The sequence below is a fragment of the Anopheles cruzii genome, unplaced genomic scaffold (assembly GCF_943734635.1).
Source record: "Anopheles cruzii unplaced genomic scaffold, idAnoCruzAS_RS32_06 scaffold04215_ctg1, whole genome shotgun sequence".
In the NCBI taxonomy this organism is placed as follows: Eukaryota; Metazoa; Arthropoda; class Insecta; order Diptera; family Culicidae; genus Anopheles; species Anopheles cruzii.
In genome coordinates this window covers 1-1,503 of record NW_026457800.1, presented here as the reverse complement: position 1 = coordinate 1,503, position 1,503 = coordinate 1, and the positions used below count along the sequence as shown (strand labels likewise).

General features: G+C 46.9%; 1 protein-coding gene across 1 annotated transcript; it reads right to left on the bottom strand.

Moving 5' to 3' along the window:
- Window positions 1–81: 81 nt before the first annotated feature.
- Window positions 82–537, bottom strand: LOC128277144 (splicing regulatory glutamine/lysine-rich protein 1-like; the record flags this gene model as incomplete). The annotated part of the gene is made up of 2 exons (XM_053015591.1): window positions 515–537; window positions 82–450 (listed from the first exon to the last, which is right to left on the bottom strand). Coding segments are annotated over exons 1-2 (392 nt in total), but the record flags the coding sequence as incomplete, so codon positions are not given.
- Between the last annotated feature and the right edge of the window lie 966 nt (window positions 538–1,503).

Here is a 1,503-nt window from a genome sequence, read left to right as displayed (position 1 = left end):
TACTGACGCTCTGTGCACTGAGAAGAGAAAAGATTGTTTAACCATATTTCACGGGATTCGAAACGATCGGTGGGTACTCACTACTTGGTGGCCTGCTCCCGAAGTTTTTCTCGTTCCTTCTCCCGTTCTCGCTTGCGGGCCGCTTCCCTTTCGCGTTCCTTCTCCAGCTCTCGTTCACGCTCTTGTTCACGTTGTTTTTCTCGTTCCTTTTCGCGCTCCTTCTCACGTTCCCACAGTTCCCGTTCGCGATCTCGGTAGTCCTCCCGGTGACGCTCACGCCGTCCACTGCTGCTGTTGCTGCTCGAGGACGAAACGGATGGTACCACCACAACGCTGCCATTGTTGGCCGTTGATCGTGAATTTCCCGATTTGCTGCGATCGTGACCCGCCGACCGTTTCTTCTTACGGTCAGGCGAAGCCGATTTGCTGCGAGACCTTCGTCGATCTTTCCTGCAGGACGTTGAGAATGTCAGTAATGCGGGCAGGATCTATCAATTTTACGCACCAAACTTACCCATTTTCACCTGTCCTTGTCATCCGGCAAAAAGGTTGCAAACGTCCGGCGGAAACGTTAAACAGTGGTGTTTAAGGGCGTGTGTGTGTGTGTGTGTGTGGTAGTAGTCAGTCGATAAGTGGAGAAGCTAAACAACTAAAAGAGGAATGTGTGTGTTGTCACCTGATATAGTAAGCGAAACATCGGGGCTCAAACAAAACAATAGATTGAAAGCGCTTCCAAACAACAACGCTTGTGAACGAAGTCGAAGAAAAACCTTAAGTGATGCCAAAGAAAAAAAATTGACAGCTGTCAGTTCGATAGCCGGTGCTGATGGTTCAAATTCAGGATGATTGGGAAACATATTTTCATTTAACGTTTTAAAAGTCTTAGTTTTCCACATCAATTCAAGGGCGATGTGATATGAAATCCTTCTCTACTTTACTAGTAGTAATTATAATTTTTTTGTTGCATCTAAGTGCTAAACTTCGCGTTATAACGGACAAATTGGTTAGTCAACATAGTCAACCCTGCCGATTGAAGAAGCTGCTGTCAAACGGTGGTCCTCAAAACAAATCCGGATTGATGCGAGTTTGTCGGCTTCGAGCTTGCTTGTGCCCTTAAAACAGTGTTCGTTTATGTATTGCGCCTTTTAATTTCTGTTCGAATTACATGTTTGGTCTATGGCAAAATAAATTGTTCTGCGTCTTGTGTGTTTCACGGAAAGGGTTCTGTTTTCTCGGTTGTATTTTGCGTGCGCAGTAATGATGGATGTGATGTGCGGCAGTGTGTAATAAAAAGTAAACTAGAGTCGGGATGAATCGGTTAAAGTTGAACCCCCTGAAGCTTCCCCCTAACGGACGACGCACGGCGGCGTCCGATGAGAAGGTAAATTTCGGCCGAAGAGCCCCGCGAATGTAGCATTTTGGCCCCACCGGTGGGCTCTCGTTTTGGTTTCAGACACTGCATCGTGCCTGTATGAAGCAATCGCAAGCCATTCGCAATGGGGC